Source organism: Muscardinus avellanarius (assembly GCF_963383645.1).
Source record: "Muscardinus avellanarius genome assembly, chromosome: 6".
Taxonomy (NCBI): Eukaryota; Metazoa; Chordata; class Mammalia; order Rodentia; family Gliridae; genus Muscardinus; species Muscardinus avellanarius.
In genome coordinates, this window is record NC_137791.1 from 98833014 (window position 1) to 98854441 (window position 21428).

The 21428-nt window shown below is 38.4% G+C and overlaps 1 protein-coding gene across 1 annotated transcript in view; it reads left to right on the forward strand.

Moving 5' to 3' along the window:
- CORIN (corin, serine peptidase) overlaps positions 1-21428 on the forward strand; it is a gene marked incomplete at both ends in the record, with an annotated part of 277623 nt that overhangs the window by 9754 nt on the left and 246441 nt on the right. The window contains one exon of the mRNA XM_080697928.1: positions 15134-15278. Within this exon, the coding sequence (XP_080554054.1) occupies positions 15134-15278 (145 nt within the window). The remainder of the gene's footprint in view (positions 1-15133; positions 15279-21428) is intronic.

The window sequence follows — 21428 nt, forward strand, 5'->3', positions numbered from 1 at the left end:
GTTGTTATTATTGTTATTATTATCTGGCAGAGAGTTTAGTTGTGCATGTCCTTAATACAGTATCCCTCTTGATTTGAAGTCTGAATTTTTGGGAAGTTAGGTGCTCTCCCAGAGAAGATTAAAAAAAGAAATGTTGCTTTCAAAGTCTAGGCTCCTCTATAAGTAGGAATACAATAAAACAATTGAAAGTTCATGTCACCTTGCTTCCTTTATAGCATCAGCGGCCAAGAGACATGACATTGGCCACAGTTGGGCATGGTGGCATACACCCTTAATCCTAGTTCTTGAGAGAAACTTAGTGAGACCCATTTTCAAAATTAGAAATAAAATTGGACTAAGAGTATAGCTTGGAGATAGAATGCCCCTGGATTCATTCATATATATATATATATATGAATTATTATTTATATATGTTAATATATAATAATATATTATATATTATATATGTTAATTTATAATAATATATTATATATTATTCATATATATGAATATTATTAATATATATGTGTATTATATATACACACAGATATATAGATACACACATATATGTATATATATGTATACACATATGCATATATATGTATATATATAAATCAGCCACATATGTAATTTAGAATTGTCTCATAATCAGTATAAACATTGTTAATTAAGCCAGGCGTGGTGGCGCATGCTTGTAATCCTGCGCCTGGGAGGCTGAGACGGGAGGATCACACAGGTTGGAAGCCAGCCTCAGCTGCTGAGTGAGGCTCGTAGCAACTTACTGAGAGCTTGTTTCCAAATAAAATATAAAATAGGTCTGGGAGTGTATCCTGGAGGTAAAAAGCCCCTGGGTTCCACCTCTAGTACCACCACCACCAAAAACAAAAACAAAAACAAAATCTGTTAATTAAATGTTTTACCTTCTTATTTGTGTGTGTAGTACTGGGAATGAAACCCTTGGCACTCAGAGCTACAACCCAGCCCTATTTTTTATTCTTTATTTTGAAGCAGGGTCTCACTAATTGCGAGGACCTCACTAAGTAGCTGAGGCTCACAGTAAACTTGGGATCCTCCTGTCTCAGCCTCCCATGTACTGGGATTACAAGCGTGTGACAACACACCCGCTTTACCTTCTTTTTTTTATAACAAGTCTTGAAATTTTGATACTCTTACAGCATACCTAAATTCAAATGAAATACATTTCAAGTGTTCAGTAAATATACATTGCCAATACATACCATATCTGCTAGCACAAAGCCACGCCATGACCTTCCAAATATAACCAAATCCTTTCCCCCAGGACCTGTGAGTGCAACTTTATGTGGCAAAAGAAACGCAGATGTGATTAAACTGAGATGTTTAAAATTGGGAAGTTATTCCTGATTATCTGGGAAAGCCAGATATAATCCGTGTCTTTTTAAGAAGGAAGAAGGAGGGTTAGAGTTGCTGGACAGTGATGTGATGGTGAATGTTGTGGACTGGAAGGTTGTGCTTTGAAGATGCAGGAAGGGGCCACAAGCTAAGCAATGCAGGCAGCCACTATAGTCTGAAAAAGGCTCCTTTCACAGCCTCCAGCTGGAAGCCCCAACAAAGCCTTGACTCTTTACCTCAGAAAACTGAGTTCAGCTCCAGAACTGAAAGAGGATAAATGTGTGTTGTTTTAACTCACAAAGTCTGTTGGTAACTTGTTATAGCAGCAATAGGAAACTAATAATCACTATCTCATGGAAACTAACATCATCTCCAGACCCTTTTGAGAAGATGTAAGACTCCCTGGGCACATGATCTTAGACAATGATGGCTGCTTCGTCTCAGCTTGGATTAGGGCATCCATTGACAGTCAATCTTGGGTTACATGACATCCTGTGCCTTACTGCCATCCACCCTTGGTACTGGGATCTATTTCTCTCTCAGACTCAATTTTCCTTTAATAGTCAAAACTAAATCGATACCCTGTCATTGACTTGAGCACAAACGGGGGAGAAAGAAGAGCTGTGTTGTTGTTTTTTTTTTCTGTGCAACAGGAAAAAAAAAATTGGTTTAGAAAACTTTACTAGCTGTTTATTATATACCCAATTTCAGGGGGTTTGTCTCAGTTAAAAATACCTCCTCTGCCACAAGCCAGCTGAGTTCTCAGATTTCCCAGCTGGAGTGAATCCCCCTGGACTTGGGGCTGCCTCAGTGGAAAGTCTATAAGCAGAAAATACCAGGTTAAAAATAGCTGTGGGGAGGCCCCTGAAAGCTCTCCGCCCAGCTGCTTACTTGAAGTCACCAACTCCAGGGGTGGGCTGGGGGGATCCTTCAATCCAGGAGGGACAGAAGGAACTGCCCAGCTTTGTCCAGCTTTATTCCCTAAAGGGGCCAAGGGCAAACTTTAGAGACTTGCTCCCTCTCCCCAAGGCCACTGTGGTCCAATCCTCAGCGGGATCACTGAAGCCCTGTCCCTGACTTCTGTCTAACAATAAAACTGAGCTTCTCTAACCATTTGAAATCAAAAGAGACAAATCTTCCTAAATCGTATGGGTGAGAGAGTTCTGAGGCTTTCCCAACAGGGGAAAAAATAGCCTTCCGTCATGGAAAAAAAGGGAATCTATGGGGTATTTTAATTTTTAATTAAATATTTTTAAATTTACATTTGTTTTTAACAAAGTTTTAAAGAGAGCTTTTTTTTTTTTTTTTACAAAGTTTGTGGTCATGTTTCATTCATGTTCACTTATGTTTCTCAAAGACAAAGGGAAAAACATCAATTATCCAAGTTGACATTTTTCTTTTAATAGAGTGAAGGGCAGGAATAAGTGCCTTGTAAAGCCTGGTGTGGTGGCGCACGCTTGTAATCACCGCGCTTGGGAGGCGGAGACAGGAGGATCGCTCAGGTAGAGCGGCTTCAGAGACCCTGTTTCCAAATAAAAATATAAAAAAATAGGTGTCTGGGAGTGTAGCCTGGAGGTAGAAGGGCTTCCAGGAACCCCAGAATCACCAAAAAAAAATAATAATAATAATAATTAAAAATAGGTGTTTGTAATCCCACTGTATTCAAGGTTTTAGTAATCTGAGGCTAGTGGAGGTCTGAAAATATTAAATGAAAAATTTCATAAAGTTTATAAGTTTAAAGTTGCATGCAGCGCTGAGCAGTGTGATGAAATCTTGCAATGACTGCTTTGTCTTACCTGGGACAAGAATCATTGCTTTGTCCAATGTATCCACACTGTTAAAGTTGCCTGCCTGTTAGTTACTGAGGAGCTGCCTTGGTTATCAGATTGACTTTTTTGGCATTGAGATGCTGTGTCCAAGAAACCTTTTCTTTTCCTTCTTTTTTGTAATAATGTCCCCCAAAAAAGCAAGTGTCTGTGATGCAGGCAATTAAGATATACAAAAAATAGGCCATAAAGCACTTCTTTAAGTGGAATAGTATTTTTAATATTATAAGGAAAGAATAAGAATCATATGCTGAGGTTGTTAAGATATACAGCAAAAACAAACCTTCTATCCATGAAGTTGTGAGGAAGAAATAAGCAATTTGTATTATTTTACTGTCACACTACAACTGCCAAAGTTGTAACCACAGTACATGGTGTGTGATTAGTTAAGATAGCAAAGCAAACCAGGAATGGCTGCTCACACCTGTAATCCTAGTACTTGGGAGTCTGAGACAGGAAGATTGCAGGTTTGAGGCCAGCCTTAGCAACTTGGCAAAACTTTGTTTCAGAGTAAAAATGAAAATAGGGCTGGGGGTAGGGCTTGGAGGTTGAATGCCCCTGGGTTAGATCCCCAGCACCAATAAATAAATGAATAAATAAAGAAATAAATGGAAAATTCAAAGTGAAGGAATTTTTACAAAATTTCAAAGCACCTTGCCAGATAATATTTTTTAATTACACTGAGGGAGAGCCATGTTATAATGGGGAGGTGTGGCTCATAGAACTTTTATCACGTGATTGATAAATATGGCTATCATCAACCAAAGGACAAGCTGATAGGATGAAATGAGAAGAAGGTAATATCAGCCTTGTGATATTTCTGCTAAAGGTGCTTGAATTTCATCCTAAACTAAAACTGAGGAACATTGCACAAAATAACTGGCCAGTAATCTACAAAGGTGTCAACATCATGGAAGATGAGGAAAGACTAAAATGGTCAGCACAGACAGACAGAGTGCAATGCATGATTTTAAATTAGAGCCTTTGGTATATGGGGGCGGGTATTGTTGGGACAACTGAAAAATCCTGAATGGGATCTAACAGTTAAATGGTATCTGTGTCATTTCCTGATTTTCGTGGCTATATTTTGGTTATAAGGAGGATATTCTTGTTTGTAGGAAATAGCCTCATTAGTATATTACAGAAGGATGGGATTTGTGGCTAGTAACTTATTAGCAAATGATTCAGATGAAAAGTCTTTTGTGTGATACTTCCAACCTTTATGTATATGTGTAAGTATTTCCATGGTCTTAAAATTGGAAAAAATAAATATTTTTTGTTTAATAATCTAATGAGACTTTTAAAATTTGTGTATCTACACTAGAACAAGCTTTATTTATAGCCAGGGAAATCTCTTATTTTTCATAGTCACCAACTTATTATATTGTTAGCAGGCATTTAATCTTATATTTATAAATGAGTGTTTTTCCTAACTTCTTTAATTAAAAACAAGATTATTTACAGCCACTTAATTCACAATCACAACTCTTAATTGTATTTTATTTGGAAAGTTTAAAAGTTGCTACATCAAGGTTAGGAAAATATTAAATACTAAAAGAATAAAAATAATTAGTTTAGTCTGCCTTAATTTGGATCCAAGGTTTTTTTTATAAGTAAATTAGATACGTTCATAATATCAAGAATATTTTAAAACATTGATCATTTATATATTTGTTTTTGACAACATAGCACTGAAAATATATTTGAGGCAATGACAAGTGTTAAATATTCTTTGAGAAATAATATATTATCATTTGAAAAATGTCTTGTTAGTTAAAGTTACTGACTGTGGAAAGTTATAGTAAAATTAAAAAGCGTAATGGATGGAACCATCATATCCGTAATCTTAGAGAATTGTTTTCCTTTATCACCACCTTCTTATAATTTTAAGAAATGTTATATAATTCTTAATACTTTCTGCTCATAAGTGCTAAACATTCAGTACAGTTCATATTATAAATATGTATTAACATTAAAAACATAAGTGGAAAGAAGCAGATAAAGTCAAATCATTTGACTATGGCTGAAATAGTAATTCCAAAATTCATTTACAGGTGCCAATGAGTGAATATTCATTTATAATTTTTGTCATTGAAACATTTTCAATATTAGACCACTCCTTATTGTTAGATTGAATATAAGGTTTAATTAATTTGTAAACTAATTTTTACACTATGATAAATGATAGTGCAGTTGTAATTGAATATTTCTGCTGCTGTTTATCATGTTTCTCCTCTGGTGAACTGTGTCTTCCAAGAGGCCAAAGATGACAACATTTGCTTGCCTGTACTTTACCTCTTAGTACAGTTGGCAGATTACTTTCTCATGTGTTTTTGATTTTTTATTATGATATTATTTTGTGTGTGGAAAGGTATCCTATGAATATCCAGAATGGCTTTAGTTTGCTTCTGATAGATATCCTGTTAGAAGCACCTGTCTGGAATCTATTTTCATGGCTTGGGAATCCAATACCTTCTGTACAATGTAAATTTGGTATCCAAGCCTGCACTTGAGACAGCGCTAGAATTTTTCACTTTTGGCAAGATTTTTTTTTTTTATTTTAACAGAGATACTTCTTTTACTCTTTTTTTTTTTTAATGAAAATCTTGACTTTATTCAAAACTCTCTGTCTCAGCTTCCAGTCTAGGTCTTTTCTCAAATTCTTTGTTGTCATTCAGACTCAGGACCTAATTGGTCCTATTTTGTTTTCTAATAACTCATTCTGCCCCTTATCTCTAATTTCTAGGACCCTCTTGGCACCCACTTCATAATTTCTGCTTTGGTTTTTAGTCTCCACCACTTTTCTTATTCCTAGAGATTTTTCTCTTTCTTGTTAATGCAGCTATCTATTTAAACAAGCATGAAAAATGATTACGGAATCTATGAGGCGCTACATTGGAAAAAATACATCGGGAGGGAAGTGCCCCTTTTTAGGAGCTGGACATTCATGGCTGTACTTTTATATTTTGTACATTCCCCCAATCCCTCAGAGAAATTTTGTTAAAATTTGAGGTTATAATAGTGCTTTCTGTTGGAACTGCCCTGGGCTGCCTATAAAACTATTGGGACTTATTCTGTATTTGAAAAGACTTTGTTGGTTTTAAGTTATAGGCACTTCTTAGATTTGATTAAGTCAAATAAAGGGATTTTTGTCTTAGGCTACTTGATGTCTCATAGATATGAAGGGTAGGAAAACAATCACCAGGAAGGACTAGAATTTAGAGGTAAAAGAATAGAGCAAACCAACAAATAAGCATGCTCAATTATGTTTTTTTTTTGTTGTTGTTGTTGTTGTTGTTGCGGGTCTGGGGATGGAACCCAGGGGCGTTCAATCCGAGCTACACCCCCTGCCCTATTTTTTATTCTTTATTTTGAAACCTGGTCTCACTGAGTTGTAGAGGGCCTCACTAAGTAGCTGAGGCTGTCCTCGAACCACAATCCTCCAGGTCTCAGCCTCCTGAATGCTGCGATTACAAGCGTGACTACCACGCCCGGCTTAAGCATGCTCAACTATGGCTGTCAGTGCTCACAGAAAAGATGACATTTGGCATTTGCTCTGGAATAGAATTTTGCAAAACTTGTATCCACATAAAATTAATGGGCATTTCTCCCATTCTGCCATCTTTCCCATTTTGGTGGATTGATTCTTCCATGTCTCTCATTGTTTCTGTCTTCTGCTTTTTTACATAGAAATGTTTATTCATATTAATATCCTTATTGCTAATTGCAGAGATACTGTCTTGGCTATTTTTATTTTTATTTTTTGCTACTGCAGATTGAACCCAGGGGCATTCTACCTCTGAGCTACACTCCCGGTCCTATTTAATTTTTATTTTGAAACAGGGTCTTGCTAACTAGATTAATGAGAGTCTCACAATTTGCTGAGGCTGTCCTTGAACCTGCAATCCTCCTGTGTCAAGCTTCCTAAGGACTAGGATTACAAGTGTGCACCACCACACCCAGCTGTGAACAAATTTCTGAACCTGTGCATCCAAAGTGTTGATATTTTTATTATTGATTTCTTTTCATATTCCTGAAAGTAGTTTTAAACAAGATTATAAAATTTGAGGCAGCTCTTCTTTAACACTTATCTTAAGAATGCCCCCCCCACCAAATTAAAGCTAGAAGCGCACACACGTGTTCCACAAAAGCCTAAGGATCTCATTTGTAGTTTCCAGGCAGCACATCTTGCCCTGTTCATTTCCTAGACGTAAAGAGATCTGATCCTAACTCAGCCACGGTGAAAACTTTTGGCCATTTTCTCAGAGAATTGGCAGAGGTACACAAGTTTTCATAGGTAAAGGTCCTATGTAGGCCACCTTTTCTTTTTTTTTTTTTGGTGGTACTGGGGTTCCTGGAAGCCCTTCTACCTCCGGGCTACACTCCCAGACCTATTTTTTATACTTTTTTATTTGGAAACAGGGTCTCATAAGCCAGCGCGCGCAGCTGGCTTCGAACCTGCGCGATCCTCCTGTCTCTGCCTCCCAAGCGCGGGGATTACAAGCGTGCGCCACCACGCCCGGCCTGTAGGCCACCTTTTGTATGAGTCTACCAAATCTAAAAACTTCATTCCAGGGCTGCTTCAGAAGCACTCACTTGATGTGTATTCTCTCCAAATGCCACGCCTCACTCACTCTTTCTCAAGATTCCTGGTTCAATGCAGCAGATATTAGGCTGTGATGGAATTAATACATTATTCTACTCCTTACTGGTGGATGTTGGATATTAAAATTCTGTGTTTTTATGGGTCAGGTAGATCGATAGTCATGATGAAAAGGCATAATGCTTACTTAAAAAAAAGTCCAGTTTCTCTATGGAGAAAAGGCATACTCTCTCAGTTCCTAACTAGAGACCTAGTGTTGGTTAAGATACAAAAAGCAAGGACAGTTTGCTTTCTTACAAATGTGCCTTGTGTCCAATGGTAGAGGTGACCATACTGTCTTTACTGAGTGAATGTTGATAGGATGGCCTGAGCAGTTCCTAGCAAGGGGATGTGATACCATAGAGCATGTTTAGAAACAATGTAGAATTTGTATGTGGGTCACAATGCACGTATGTGTGTGGGTGGGTGGGCATGTGTGGTGGTGTGGTCCGCTGGCATTTTTAGGTGGTAGATAAGTATGCCAGATGTCCTAAAATGTGTGAGAGCATCCCTAGTGAAAAATTGTCCTGCTCCAAATGTCAGTTATGTGGCTTCCCTCTGAGCTCCACCCTCAGCAACAACATGGATGTTTTGAGAATCATTGGAATGAATGCTCAAGAAATAGTATGATAGCCATGCATGGTGGAGTGTGCCTATAATCCAAGGATTTGGGAAGCGGAGACAGGAAGAATGCAGGCTCAAGGACAAGCTCAGCATCATAGTGATACTCAGCAACCTAGTGAGCTCCTAATGGAGGAGCTACATCTGAAATATGTGTAAAAGTATGAATGTAGCATGGTCAACCTGGGCACTCATTGTTGGGATGGGGGAGAGGGGAAGCAGGAGGGGGAGGGAGAGGGCACCAAGCACAGTCAGAATGAATGCCATTTTTAATAAAATAAAATATAAATAAAATAAAAAATAAAAAATAAAAAAAATAAATAAAAAAATAATCTGAAAAAAAAAACAAGAAATAAAATATTTTGGGAATGTAGCTTGGAGATAGAATGCCCTTGAGTTCAATCCATAGCAACACAGACACACAAAGACACACAGACAGACATAGACACAGACACAGACACAGACACAGACACATGCACACACATATCCTGGTACAAAAGTGCACTTTGTTCCTGTGGTTGGTTGGTTGTAGTCCTTTATATATTGCAGCATCACTATCCTCATCCTGGGGTGCTGAAGTCACCCATGAAGTTGTGTATTTCCTTAGAGGAGGGCTCTCAAGTGCCTGAGGACAGAGTCTGTCTTTGTCATCCTTGTATCTCCGCAGCGCAGCAGTGCATAGACTGGGAGATGAACGAGCATTTGTAGAATAAATCAAATTAGTGAATTTTCAGTATAGACATGTTTTGTAATAAAAATCGCAACCCAGGATTTTCTCTCAATTTTCCAACTAGAATATTCATAAGATGGAGCACAGCATATGATGAATGTTCCGTTTGGAATGCATCCTTTTCTCTAGGTATTCAGAAATAAATGGCTGCTCCGTCTAACACATAAAGTCATTACTTGTACTTTTTTTCATGGCAGGACTTCTTTCAGCAGGTAGGTTCAGCAGGTTAACTGTCTTCAACATCTGTTGTGTTTCATTTTGCATGGAGATGCCTGAAATGGATTGTCGTGGAGCATAAAATCCATTTTGTCTTGTATGCTTTTCCTGATTATTTTCAGCTGCAGAAAGTCAATATTTTAGATCTCCACTCACTTTGCCAATCTGTTTCAATTTCTAAAAGTCACAACATTTCCATTGTTAGAAAATCTGTGAGTCAATTAAGTGTCTAAGATTTGTGCAAATCCAACAACCTACTTATTGCTATGTGAAAAAATGGGTTTGGCTTCATTTTGCAATAGGTCAGATTCTTTTGGATTTTGTCATAGCTTCTTTAGAAATGTGATAACTTATAATAAGGATGTGAAATTTAAAATATTTTTATGAATAAAGATCAAATATATAATTTCCTGAAGGATGTCCCACCCAACCCTCCATTGTTTTCTCCTTAAAATCTTCATTAGTTCAAAAAATATATACTGAAGAAAAGACCTTTAGGATTCTCCAATATATATGCAGAAAGAGTTCTGATATCATATCTGTCTTGAAAGAAAACATCACTTTAAGGTTTGTGTCTTTTATAAAGTGATAACATTGACATATTTGAGATTGAGGGCAAAAAAAGTCATCTGGAAAAAAAAATAGGAAAAAAATGCAAGATTCTGTTTATCTACCTTGTCAAGATAAAGAGGAGCCTGCTGTTTCCAAGATCTTCTTCTGTAGCTATTACAGAACTATGACCCTCCCACCTTGCTCTGAAGAAAGCACGGTTTATTCGAAGGCTAAACAATTTTCTGATTGCCTCTGAGGACATCTCACTTGAATAAAAATTGCAACTTTCCTCCAGGGAATCAAGTGGATCAAACTCCAGGCCACATGATAGAGAGAAAGCAGGACTCTGAGAACTTTCTGAACTTGCAAAAAAACAATGTTGTTTGAATTTATTTTTCAGACTTCTCCTTTGCTCTACTACTGTTATTTTAGACTACCTGTGATTGGAGAAAGATGCGTGCTTTTTTAAGTTTGATTTTTCTTTTAGTCTGTCATTTGCAGAAGTGGGAATATGGTTAGATGGACGGATGGTTCCGTAGTGTCACCTAAATTTTCAGTGGTAGAGAGACAGTGCTGCACAAGTCACCTCTGAAACACCCCGGTCTGCTCCCTTATATTTCAGAACACAGCTGAAAAAAAAAAAAACAAAACAAAAAAACACCAACCTCAAATCAGAAACAAGAATGTGCTATTCTGCCTGCATATTGGATAACTGTGCTCTAGTCTTCTCAATGGTTTAAATACTGTGTCGGTGTGTAGCCTCCGTATTGAATTTTCATTTCGGAGTGTGTGAATACAAAACTTGGGAGAGGATTATATGGTGCTGCTGTTATTGTGTTAATTTTCAAAGAAGAAGCTGTGGGCAGGGCTGGCTTGCAGCACCCATGTGTTTTGGTGTGAACTGAGTAATTTCATTTTGAGAGAGGGCATGAGTTATTTGAACTTCGTATGCTTCAATCAAATGCCAGAAAATGGGATAAAAAGACTTACTGAAAACCAGATGCTTGTTCCTTAGGCCTCTTGGGATATTAAAAACAAACATCACAACAAAAGGCATTTAGGCTTGGCATAATTCACTGATGGATGAATTTTAGAGCATTTTGTGTATTGGTGGAGTGGAGGCTGATATTATAGAGAACTGACAGATGCCTGGTTTGAGAAGCGCATAAGTTATCGACCTCTTATTCAACAAATACACCTTTACTGAACATAAGGATGCTTTCATAGCTGGTTGGTTACAAAGTGGAAAGCATCTAGCACTAGCAGTCGTTCCTTTTAAATACAGGACTAACAAATGGCTTATTTGTGCCTGGTGGACAGAGGAAGGGAGATGAGTTGGAGAAACTCCATCTCTAATACTGAAATAACAATTCAAAGCACATTTGGAGTGATGATGGTGCAGGAGAATGTTCCAACTTGCGTATTCAGAAGCACAAGGAGCCCCAGTGTCTGCATTTTTTCAGGCCCGTGAGTATATTAATATGTGACAGTGAAATACCCCACAGAGTTTCTGGAAAGCTTCTGTGTTCTGCTCAGGCTGTGTGGGTAGGAAGGACCCTGCTATCCTTGTTGTTTCTTGTGCTGTAGAACCAGCAGAATATGAATGCTCTTGCAACTGTCTTTATCTTTCTCTCTCTCTTTCTTTTCTTCCTTCCTTCCTCCCTCCTTCCCTCCCTCCTTCCTTCCTTTCTTTTCTCTCTCTCTTTCTTTCTCTCTCTTTCTTTCTTTCTTTTCTTCCTTCCTCCCTCCCTCCTTTTTCTTTCTTTCTTTCTCTTTCTTTCTTTCTTTTTCTTTCTTTCTCTTTCTCTCTTTATTTCTCTTTCTTTCTTTCTTTCTTTCTTTCTTTCTTTCTTTCTTTCTTTCTTTCTTTCTTTCTCTCTCTCTCTCTCTCTCTTTCTTTCTTTCTTTCTTCTTTCCCAGTAGTTTATCTCACTGGACCTGACAGTAAGGTCTAAGTTGCATTGTACTTAGAGGAGCCTCTGGGGCCTGTGAATAAAGTCACATCTACAGCAACAGTCCTAAGTGGCCATGAGTGCAAGAAGAAAGTTATGCAATTAAGAAGAAAGTGTAATATTTCTTCTACGTGTTTTCCTCTCTTCCTTAGAAATAACTAATTTCCTAATCACTGGAGACACTATTTGGACAAATCATGACTTTGGTTCCTGGAAATCCTGTACTTATTGAAAAATACTTAAATGGGACATTATCATGAGCCTCTAGCACTTCCTCCACTGACTTTTTCTTTACGGATAATAAATGAGATATGTTTTGCTACAGGATTCCAGATAGCAAGAAGTCACTGTAAGTTTGTCCCCCAGAAGATTATATCTCAACTGTCCCTGTGACCACCTTAGTAAAGAAACCACTTCCATTATTGTAGGACTTCAAGGACATTCATAATGCCTTACCTCTCTGGATATATTTTTATCACCTTTTTTTCTGTTAGCTGACTTTTTCAGGGGTACTTTTCTTAAAATTATGACCAGGTCAAGTGCTGCTCTTATTATAATGTCTTGCCTGATCCTCCAGCAAATTCCTGTTTTTAGCTCTTGGTTTCATGGCGACTATAATTTGCTTTCTTGAAATATATTACTTATATACATATCTATCCTTCAAGACTGTGAGATTTCAAGGGAGAGATGGTTTGAAATCATTGTTATATTGTTTTGTGCATTGTGGAGAATGAACCAAGGCATGCATGCTCTACCACTGAGCTATATCCACATCCCTATTTTTTTTTTTTTTTTTGGTGGTATTGGGGTTCCTGGAAGCCCTTCTACCCCCGGGCTACACTCCCAGACCTATTTTTACATTTTTTTAATTTTGGAAACAGGGTCTCCTAAGCCAGCGTGCGCGGCTGGCTTCGAACCTGCGTGATCCTCCTGTCTCTGCCTCCCAAGCGCAGGGATTACAAGCGTGCGCCACCACGCCCGGCCCACATCCCTATTTTAAATGTTTATTTTGAGACACGGTCTCATTCAGTTGCCCAGGATGGCCTCAGAGTTGCTATTCTTTAGTCTCAGCCTCCCAAGTAGCTGGGATTTCTGGTGCACACGACCACACCGGGCTTGAAATCATTGTTATACCTATCACACACTTACTGTGACTACTAATTGTCAAGTAAGTAATGTAAGTCAGTTTTGCTACTATCTCTTTTTGTCTGCAGACTCATACATGTATTTTACAGATAAACATTATTTACAAGCCTCAAAGGTCACAGCCTATCCAATACTAATGTTGCAATCATTGTGCCAATGCCATGTTTTTTTTTTTTTTTTAAGATCTGTTGTAAATAAACGCTGAATGATCTCACATTGGCTGGTAGCTTATGACAGGCACAGGAGAAATGGGTTGTCAGAGACATGGACCTAGGGAATTAAGTTCAAGTTAACATCACAAGTTTTTAAAAATACTATCTGTTTTGAAGAATACTTAAGAGTACAGATGTCATTGCATCATGAAAGAAACACTGGTGGCAATAAGGGTTAGTGAACAAGAAATGACTTTGATTTTGGTGGAATGCAGAATCTCATGTGCGCTCAACTCAGAAAAACCCATCAAATTTGCCTTTGCATTTCCTTTGTGTTTCCATCGCAAATGATCATGAACTAGCTAGGAAGTCCTAGCAATATTATAAGACCATTCTGTTAGATCCCCTTAGTAATTATGATAAGGCTCTGTCTCAAAGGTCATTTAATTTTTTTAAGCTAGACATTTATTCTAGGGAAAGGACTAACCATACTGGGTATGTGTGTCTGTCTTTTTGGAATTGTGAGTTTCTGTCAACTCACATATACCAAAGTCGGAAGAAATTTAGTTTATAGATAGGGAAGAGAATATTAGATTTGGTTTTAGCCGTGTTGAGAGAAGGTGTTGCTAACCACAAGTCACTGGAACTATTGATATGGTAAAGCTGAAGGGAAGTTCAGCACTCAGGTTCAGGAGCTAATTACACAGAGGTGCGAGCTCTGGAATATGCAGCAGAAATCTAAGAAAAAATCAAAAGCAAAGCTTTTATTAAGGGCACTGGAGGAGTGGCTCATGGTGACTCAAAGTACTTTGAGACTTCTAGTGTGTGTGTGTGTGTGTGTGTGTGTGTGTGTGTGTGTGTGATACTGGGGATAGAACCCAGTGGTATTCTACCTCCAAGCTAAACCCCTAGTCCAATTTTTTATTCTTTATTTTAGAAACAGTGTATCACTAAGTTGTGGAGAGCCTCACTAAGTAGCTGAGGCTGGCCATGAACCCGGATCCTCCTGTCTCAGCCTACCAAGTACTGGGATTACAAGTGTGCCATACCACACTAGGCTGACATCTATTAAAATAGCTTCTAGCTAGCCATTTGTAATAAATAAATCCCCAGACATCATTTCTGGCAAGAGATTGGACTAAGTTCCGTTTAAAGTGTTTGACTACAAGAGCTTACCTGAACCAATGACCATGGCGCCCCATCTTGTGCTCGGAATGCATGAGCTCAGGGGCAGTGTGGATGCTGGGATGTCCTAGAGTGGCTGGTGTTAGCTGGCAAACATGACAGTCTCTCACGGTTCAACTTGTCACAAAATGCATGGTCAGTAATAGTTAACTTTCTGAATTATTAATGCCTTAAAAAGTTATTTTACCCAGATTCATGCAGATTTGGGTTAGGATTGATAAGACAAGTAAGAATGAATTCTGAAGAAAAAAGAAAAATACAAACTTTTACAGGGGAAGAGAAGAATGGGAGGGGCAGAGGGGCTCACCAAGTGTTCTGAGCATCTATGTTTCTATTACTCAGAACCTCTTTATGATATGTGATTACAAAACACCAATAAATGTATATTAAGAAAAATAAAGCCTGGGTAATGTCCTGTCTATACTTACTCACCAGTATTCTATCACCATACTAGAGAGTGTTGCCTACAGCTCTGGGGAGTGGTGTGTTCTCTACATGTAATTCACAGTCTTTTTGAATAAATAATATAACTAAACAGGAATATACTCAACATTCATATGCCTTGAAAACATGTTTCAAAAATAGATGATTACTTTACCTATGTACAGCTCTTTGTGTGCTTATTAGTATGATTTGGCAACTAACCTTATGGGTAAAAATCTCTTAGGGATGCTGCTTCAAATGAAGAGTCCTAAATTTCATGCCATGCACTGAGCGACTGTAAAATTATAACCAGGCTTCATTTCCCTCTCTTTCTTTAGGTCTTGGGAGCTGATGACAGTAACCGAGGAGACCGCTGCTCTCAGAAGCTGGCCACTACCAACATTCTCCGCTTCCTGCTGCTGGTCCTCATCCCCTGCGTCTGTGCGCTCATTGTTCTGCTGGTGATCCTGCTCTCCTTCGTTGGTGGGTGATGTCATTACTAAAGAAAAAGGAAGTTGAAATTAAAATTAGCATGACTTATAAGAGTGATTTCTACTTAGCACTTACTTAACCTAAAATATCAAATCAGTAACGAATTATCTGTGGATTATTTTGGGCAAATGTATAGTTTTTGTTGGCGGGGGGTGGGGGGGTTGCTGGATTGAACCCAGGGGTATTTTACTTCTGAGCTTCATCCACAGTCCATTTTATTTTTATTTGAAAATAGGATCTCACCAGGTTGCTAAGAGCCTTAGTAAATTGCTAAATCTATCCTCAAACCTGTGATCCTCCTGTCTCAGCCTCCCAAGTGCTTCAAATACGCAGTTTTAGATGCACATTTAGAGATAATCTAATCACTATATTGGTTGCTCCTCTTCCCCTTCCTTTTTCTCCTTCTCCTCTTCTTCCTCCTCTTCCTCCTCCTCCTCCTCCTCCTCCTCCTTTCTCCTCCTCCTCCTCCTCCTCCTCCTCCTCCTCCTCCTCCTCCTTCTTTTGGTACTGCAGATTGAACCCAGGGGCATTCTACCTTGAAGCTACACCCCCAGCCCCTTTGTTGAAACAGGTTTCTTACTATGTTGCTGAGAGTCTCACTAAATTGCTAAGACTATCCTTGAACCTGCAATCATCCTGCCTCAGCCTCCCAAGTAGTGGGATTAGAGGCATTTGCAACTGCACCAGGCTAAAAGTCCTTTTTTTGTGTGTATGTATTTCTGGGGATGGAACCCAGGGGCATTCAATCTCCAAGCTCTACCTTTGCCCTATTTTGTATTCTTTATTTTGAAACAGGGTCTCACTAAGTTGCAGAGGGCCTCACAAAGTAGTTGAGGCTGGCCACGCATGGCCACGATCCTCCCGTCCCAGCCTCCTGAATGCTGGAATTACAAGCATGCGCCACCACGCCCAGCTTAAATTTCTTCTTTTTTAGGTGTTCACATTTGAGAGGAAAAGATGACTATCACACGAGGCAGTATGTGTTTAAGATTAAACAAGATGCTTTAGGAACAGTTAGAGACACCTTCCCAGGGGAGTTCACATTTTGACCTTTGCATTTAAGTTAATAGAAATCCACACATTTGACAGAGAAAACAGCAAGTGTAAAAGTATAACCTCATGAAAGATGGAGATAGACTTAGAAAACTGGGTGAACAACTAGACTGATAGAGTAAGTGACAAAGGGTCTTGAACATTATACCAAAGGATTTGGGCTTTAGCATCTAATTCACTTTGTTTTTTAAGCACTATTCCATAGAACTAAGGTTCTAAGGATGAAATTCAAGAATAGCCCTAATGTTTGCTTTAAATTTTATTTTACAAAGTAGACCTTATAATCCCAGAATTCGGGAGGCTGAGACCGGAGGATCGAGGTTCGCGGGCAGCCTCAGATACTTAGCGAGGCCCTCTGCAACTCAGTGAGACCAGGTTTCAAAATAAAGAATAAAAAATAGGACAGGGGGTTTAGCTCGGAGGTTGAATGCCCCTGGGTTCCATCCCCAGACCCGCAAAAAAAAAAAAAAAAGTAGATCTTAAGCACATATAAATACTACATACTACATTATAAATACTACATACTACATTATAAACACTACATACTACATTTTAATCAAGCAGAGACCAGCGACCAAGTAATATATACTGATTTGCGTTTGTATTTGCATCTTGTTGTTTCTCTTTTAAATGGACAATATCTTTCATTTGAAAGATAAACTGTTGGGAAAAACAACAATTACTATTGGTAGCTACCTAATGAGATGAATCAGAATTGTTTGAATGCATGCAGTCAAATGAAATAGAGAAATAAATAGCAAGATGATGCTGATCTAATTCCATTACTAATAATTTTTAATGTTTTTTCATCAAAAAGATTATCTTCTCATTGATTGGTTTATAAAAGTTCTATGTTTGGGATTTATAAGATGTTAATCTCAGTAAAAGAAAGCTCCTATTTATTTGTAGGTATTAGGGCTTTGTATGATATTTATTTGAAAATAATACAGTTTTACCTTGGTTTCTATGGGAGATTGCAACCAAAATCTATGGAGGCTAAAGTTCTTTATATAAAATGGTGCAGTATTTTCATGCAACCTATACATACTCTTCTATAAACTTTAAATCTTCTCTAGATTACTTAGATTATCTAGTACAATATGTACACTATGTAAATAGTTGTTATACCATACCATTAGGGAATAGTAAGAAAAAAGTTGGTGTGTGTTTGGTATCAATGCAATTTTCCCCCCAAAATATTTTTCATTTGTAGTTGGTTGAACCTGTGAAATTCATGGATATGAATTTTGGGAGGGAAGACTGCATTGATTTGCTACAAAAACTGCTTGAAAATCAATATGATGGGTGGTGACTTATCCCTAGGGGGTCTTTCCAAGAGATGAGAAATCTGAGCTTATATAAATTTGCAAGAGACAGTAGAATTGGATACTGGATAGAAAGAAATGAAGGTACCAGTTTGGCGGGGGCTGGACATGACTTCAGTAAAGGATGATAAGAGTTTCAAATAAGGTATTGGGTGCATTAAAATCAACAGAAATAAAGATTAACTGGATTTCAGAATCAGGGGGAAAGGGTCAAGGCTATTCCTTAGGTTGGTTTAGGATTATAGTTAGGGTTAGAATTGGGTGCAGAAGTCTGATAAAGGTAGATGAAGGTACTACTAAAAGTCTGGTTTGCAACTTAGAGGTACTATAGGACAACCAAATATAGTGAAATCATAGTTTATGTGCATTTATTTTGAATACACCCAACATTGCAGGTTAGGCTAAGGAAACAGATGTAAGAATGTCAGCATGCTGCCTTCCTAAGGGAACTTAAAGAACAGTTGTGGCACTGTGTGGTATTTGGCTTCTGTCTTGACTTTGGATGTAAACTCCCACCCTAATGTTACAGATCTGAAGTTAGTGGCATCCAGAGGGGGCTTCCAGGAGCCCTGGCTGCACTTAGGGGTGTGGGAGTTTCAGGGGCAGGTGAAGCAGCAGGAGTCTGTGAACCGTGAAGAGCAAATATATTAATGAAAACCTGAGGGCAAAGCTCTGAGTAATGCTGGTGCTAGAGGGACAGACAGAGGAGAGACCAAGAGCATTTGGAAGAACAGTCAGAGAAGAAGGAAAGGAATCTGAAAATACTGGGTGTTATAGAACCCAAGGGAGGTGAGACTTGTCAGAGGCTAGAGGGTGACCATGCAGGAGAAACAGAGAAAGGTGCCTTGCCCATGAAGACTGCAGGCTTGCTGGCAAATTGTTAGGCAGCTCTCCCTCTGGTTAGCTGTGGCCTGCTGTCAGAATAAAGACAGTAAACACCCCTGGAATGCATCTCTGTTATTCCTTTCTTCTACGAGTCAGCTCTCCTCCAGGCTTGGCCTGCATTTCTTCCCTTTCCAGTGCTTCTTGGGAGTTGATATTTTTGGTTTTTGTCTAGAGTTTATGGTGGTAATTTGGGGGAATATCTGTCTGGTAGGAGTTTCTTTAGTTATACTGCTATGAATTTTTAATTATTTTGTACTGGAAATTGAACTCAGAAGAATTCTGCTTCTGAGGTACACCAGCCCTTTAATATTTTTTTTTATTATGTTGAAACATAATCTCACTAAGTTGCTGAGAATCTTGCAAAATTCCGGAGGCTGGCCTCGAACCTGCAATCCTACCTCAGCCCCCCAAGTACAGGGATTACAGGTGTGCGCTACCCCACCCAGCTACACCACCATCTTTTTCCAGTGTTGAAATCTCATGATACTCTACACAATGGCTCACACACATTACAGACTATTTCCTTTCATTCTCAAGGTTTGATGCTAATATAAACTTAAAATATACTTAAGTGTCTCAGGGCATAGAAGCCTCTGAGAAGAAGGCAGAGTGGAGATGACCCTGGGACCATGCTTTGAATGGGTTCTTTTTATTTATTAATTAAAAAAATTACAGCTTGAGAAAAATTTTACATACTATGCAATTCAATCACTTGAAGTGTACAATTTAGATGGCCTCCAGTATGTTCATAGATAAGTGCAGTCATCACCCTGGCAGTTGTAGAACATTTTCATCATTTTATAAATAAGACCTACCCTTTTGCTACCAGGTCCTCTTTTCTCGTCTCCTCATCCCAGCCAAAAATACTCTATAACTTCTTTTCTGCCACTATAGATTTCCCCATCCTAGGCATTTTATATGATGATATGTGGTATTTTGTGACCACTTCTTTTGCTTCACATCATGTTTCTAAGGTCCATACAAGGTGCAGTGTATATCAATACTTCTCCCCTTTTGGTGGATGGATAATATCCTGCTGGGGTCCAGCCCTAGCGAGAGTCGAGGTTTGTGTGTTGGTAAGAGAAGAGCCGAGGTCGAATGAGAGAAGAGCTGTCACACGAGACCAGATTCAAACTTTTCCGCTTTATTCAGGATTTGTTACAATTTTTATACTTTCTTTTTTGGCAGAAAAACAAGGGCACAGCCATGCAAGCAGGGCCTCCAAGGACGGGAAAAGTTTTATTTTTTAGAGTTCAGGGCAAGGTGCCAGACATTTAAACAATCGTAGTATGCTTTGTTTCACTTCACAAGGCTGACTCAAACTTAATCTTATACATTGGCCCAAACTAAGGTCAGTTTGAACTTAATGTTTGGCCCAAACTTTATCCTTGGGAAAAAAATCTTTGCTGCCTGAGTCTCTCACAAGCCGCTGCCCATCAGTTTTAGTTATAATGCTTATACATAAAATTCCAATTATACATATTGATCCAAATAATCCTAAAATAATTTTTTTGAAGAAAGGAATGCTAGACATACTTCATGGGGTATCTACGCCATTGCGGATCTCCTGATCGAGCTTTCTCAAAATCTGCATGAGATGCTGTAGCAATATATCATTGCACAGATAATGCAATTTGCTTATTCATTCACCACTGATGGGTATTTGGGATATTTTCATCTTTTGGTCATTATGAGTCAACTGTTATCATGCTATGAATATTCACATATAAATTTTTGTTTGGACATACATTTTCATTTCTCTAGGGTATATATGTATTGTTCATGTGTGAGATTAGAGGCTACTAATTGTAAACCTGCCTAAAATCTATTTTATTTATATGTAGGCAACCTTTAGAAAGTAGGAGTTTCCCCAGATATCTTCAAAAGCATTTTTTATATGTTCTACACCAAATAATTTGGTATAGCCATATTGAAATAATATCTGCCTTAATAAACATTTTCCATTTTATAACAGAGATGTTTAGTGTTATGGTGGAGGAACTGTTACAGGATTCCTTTTGGGCTCCTGAAACTGTTATAGTGAGAGATATAGCTATGGGTTCTTGTTCTGAACTATGTGTAGAAAACAATAGCCTGAACTCTGTAAGCTTAAACGATTTCATTATCACAAAGATGAAAAGATAGGACAGAGTTAATAAAGCCCTATACCAGAGGTAGCATAGGGAGGTGACTTGAAAAGAGGTCACCCAAGGTTTTTCTGGACCCAGGACATTTTATACCAAGTCTTCTGACCAGACTAGATCTGCCCTTTCTCTGGGGCAGGTCTTTTGATGTGGCGATTCCTTCCTGTAGACCTGCCCTGTCTCTGGCACAGTCCAGACCCAGCCTTTTGTTACACCCCAAATGTGTTAATGGATTATCTGTGTCTGGGATGTCTTGAAGGCTCATGGCATTCCCCCACTTCCTTGGGGGAAGTTGTTTATCTTTAAAATGTAAAAGACCCTGGGCTTTCTCTATTTTCTTGCTAATCACCCTTGGAACTCTACAGCCCTTTTCCCTGAAGCTTCTTGCTTTCTAATACTGAAGTTATTTTTTAAAACATTTTGAAGCCCTTTTCAAATACTGGCACATTAATACATTTTGAAGCCCTTTTCAAGTACTGGCACATTAATACATTTTGAAGCCCTTTTCCAATACTGGTACATTTAGTGTTGTAATTAGCAATATAATAATTTTATTTGTCTTTAAAAAGCTTGTTAAATTCTGATTACCTTAAAAATGTGTTGTGTGATTTGAGCTTCTGACTGCATGCTCCTGAGAGCTTTACAATCATTTCTGGGTGGCGAGGATTTCTGAAGAACCCTGAGGTACCAATTGTGTGCAGATCCCAGGGGCTCTGGCTTCAAAAGGCAGAGAG